General features: G+C 33.2%; 1 protein-coding gene across 1 annotated transcript; it reads right to left on the reverse strand.

The window, feature by feature from the left end:
- Positions 1-74: 74 nt before the first annotated feature.
- On the reverse strand, positions 75-3,201 carry LOC105315607 (deleted in malignant brain tumors 1 protein-like; the record flags this gene model as incomplete). The annotated part of the gene is made up of 12 exons (XM_011410314.1): positions 75-118; positions 174-434; positions 484-543; positions 600-739; positions 786-987; positions 1,033-1,178; positions 1,222-1,423; positions 1,589-1,728; positions 1,775-1,979; positions 2,026-2,171; positions 2,213-2,423; positions 3,142-3,201. Coding segments are annotated over 12 exons (1,817 nt in total), but the record flags the coding sequence as incomplete, so codon positions are not given.
- Positions 3,202-3,475: the final 274 nt, after the last annotated feature.

Raw genomic sequence — 3,475 nt, forward strand, 5'->3', positions numbered from 1 at the left:
AGTGTATGGGCTGCTCCAAATTCTACTAGTATCTATTTAAAAAATTTAATTTTGATGATTCAATTATTTCTTACAGCAGTAGACTGTAGCATCATAGGAATTGGTGTTAGTGCACCCACTATCAATGTATGTAGAAAAGGAGCATTGTGATAAAGTTAAATAGTTGCTATTACCACACTTCACATCATCAATTATCATTTGATTAGTATCAGTCCCATAGTTTGATAGTCCAGCTCTAGAGTAGCTTGAAGCTCCAGTGTATCCCAACTGATGACAAATGACATCAGCTTCTGAGGAACTGTAATAATTGTCATCACAAATGTTACCCCATATACTATTATAATAAAGTTGCACAATGCCGTAATAGTATGAAGATGAAGAAACCCCATTACGATAAAGAACTATTGTACCAGCGGCTGCAGAACCAGCATTAGCTAGGTTAAAGTTAGTAAGTAGTTTCATTTGATTAATAAAACAACTTACATATTAATCCAGAACAAATAGATAAAGTAGTAGTATATCTAGTAGTAGAATAAATTTCACCTACAAAATAATAACCAAATTAATTATACATGTATACATGTACATATACAACTAACTGCATGTGACTGAGACATCACTGGAGTGAGAGCAACTAGTGATAGAGCTTGAAGGACAACTGTTACTGGAACCAAAGCATGTAGCATATGATGTACTGTACATGTTAGTACTCCAGATTGGCTGACTTGTATTGCCATATCTACAAGAATTGAGTTTTAGACATTATTTAAAGTAGATAATATTACAATGAATCATATCTCCTTGAACCAGAGTCATATCCAAGCTGCCTACAAATAGTATTAGCATCACTTGTACTAAATCCAGTGCTGCATATTGTTCCCCACTGTCCATTACAATAAACCTCAACACGCCCTTCATTAGAATAATATCCACCTTGAAGACGTACCATACCAGCATATGGATTACTGTTCCAGATTTTAGTGGTATCTGTGACAATACATGAAAAACAAGATAAAAATAATAATATCTTACAGCAGTATACAGTAGCATCATAACTGTTACGGTTAACACAACCACTGTCAATGTAAGTAGAGTAGGTACATTGAGCAATGGATAAATAGCTGCTACTGACACAGTTAACATCATCCCATTTCATAGAAACATAGTCTGTACCATAGCTACAAAACAAAAATTATTAATATTATCATTAATGAAATATACCTTGTTAGTCCAGCTCTAGAGTAGCTTGAAACTCCAGTGTATCCTAACTGATGACAAATGACATTAGCTTCAGAGTAACTGTAAGAGTAGTCATCACATATGTTACCCCATCCATTATAATACACTCTCACTACTCCATAATAATAAGAAGGTGATTGTATGTTGCTGCGAGATAAAATAAGTGCTCCATTAGAAACAGAGCCTAATTATAGAATTATAAAACTATCATCACACAATCATAGGGAATTAACTGACTAAGAATAAGTCCAGGACAAGTGGACTGAGTAACAGTTTGTCTGGAAGAAGATGAGATGTCTCCTAAGTAAGTATTACTTTATATCAAGCAACAACAACTTATTTCACTAACTGCATGTAAGTGTAACATCATTCAACTGAGAGCAGTTGGTCACTGAAGCTAATGGACAAGAGTTTCCAGAACCAAAGCACCTATGACTTGCTGTACTATACATGTTAGTGTTCCATATAGGCTGAATTGAGTCATTAAATCTGAAATGAATCTTAAAAATGATTTAAAACAATCAATAAAACTAACCTTGAGGTGTGATTAAATTTGTCATAACCATCATATCCCAGTTGCTTGCAGAGAGTGTTGGCATCAGTAGAGTCAAACCCATCACTGCATATTGTCCCCCACTGTCCATTACAATAAACTTCAACACGTCCTTCATTAGAATAATCTCCATCTTGAAGACGTACCATACCAGGGAATGGACTACTGTTCCATATCCTTGTGGTATCTGTAATAATACTCATAAATAAAATCTAACAATAATAATACCTTACAGCAGTATACAGTAGCATCATAACTGTTACTGTTAACACAACCATAATCAATAATAGTAGAGTAGGTACATTGAGCAATAGATAAATAGCTGCTACTGACACAGTTAACATCATCCCATTTCATAGAAAGATAGTCTGTACCATAACTAAAAAACAATAGTAACTATAGCTACAAGAACAAACACACCTGACACGACCAGCTCTAGAGTAGCTAGAATATCCAGTGTATCCCAGCTGATGACAAATGACATTAGCTTCAGCTGAATTATAATAGTAGTCATCACAAATGTTCCCCCATCCATTATGATAGACTCTAATTGTTCCATAGTAATAAGTAGTTGATGATATATTGTTACGAGACAAAACAATAGCTCCATTAACAGCGTCAGGCACACCATCTAAAATGAAAAGTCACTAAGTTGATTGGGGTAATGTGCTATAACAATGTTGGCTTGAAGTGTACAATTGTTGGATTACTATAGAGTGATTTTAATGATGAGAAAAATGTTAAAATTTTATGGCTACTATTTTATCTGTTTGTTACCAATTACATACATAACTAATAAATAACAATTTCTTTATTCTAATATGGAAATAAGTAATTAATAGCGCCCTAATATGAACATAATAGATACTCATTGCCTGTTATTTTAACCTGAAGTTTTAAGCTAAAACTTCCAACCTACATGTACATATGTATCAATGAATTTGTAATACAAAACTTGAATTTAAATAGTAGGCAGGATGTGATGAGTTTGATCATCGGTAGAACAATGCAACAACAAAGCAACAGAAAGATGCATTGTCATACAGCAAAGGCCAAAGTTTAAGCAGCAACAAGGACTCTCATCATAAATAGTAAACATAATACAGCAGTTTTTTAGTTTGACTTCTTGTAGCTTTTATAAAAGTCCAAGTAACTACATGTAACTAGTATCTAGAGTAATTTAACATAATCTAAAGTATTGGTGGACTGTTAATATTTTGTACATGTATACATACAGTTCTTATCATTAGTTAAAATCAAAAGTACATGTGCTCTTGATTAAATCAAATGGCAGCAATAATATCACATACAAGTACTAATATCATATTACATGAATCTAATAGACTAACCTAATACTTGTGAGCATGATGCTTTTGTGTTGGTCACAACAGAAAATGAAGAAGTGTCACCTACAAAAACATCATAACAATATATAAAATAATTTATCAAGAGCAGGTAACAAAGCATGGATGTACAAAAATTACATAACATACTGCACTTCAAAAATAGATCATTAAGATGAGAGCAGTTAGTGACTGAATTCATTGGACAGCTATTGCTTGAGCCATAACACACATCATATGATGTACTGTACATACTGTCACTCCATATAGGCTGACTAGAGTTACTAGGTCTATAAAAGTGACATACAACTATACTTTGGAAATATATTGCTTACAATGC

The sequence above is a fragment of the Amphimedon queenslandica genome, unplaced genomic scaffold, assembly GCF_000090795.2.
Source record: "Amphimedon queenslandica unplaced genomic scaffold, v1.1 AMPQUscaffold_9281_Cont18748, whole genome shotgun sequence".
In the NCBI taxonomy this organism is placed as follows: Eukaryota; Metazoa; Porifera; class Demospongiae; order Haplosclerida; family Niphatidae; genus Amphimedon; species Amphimedon queenslandica.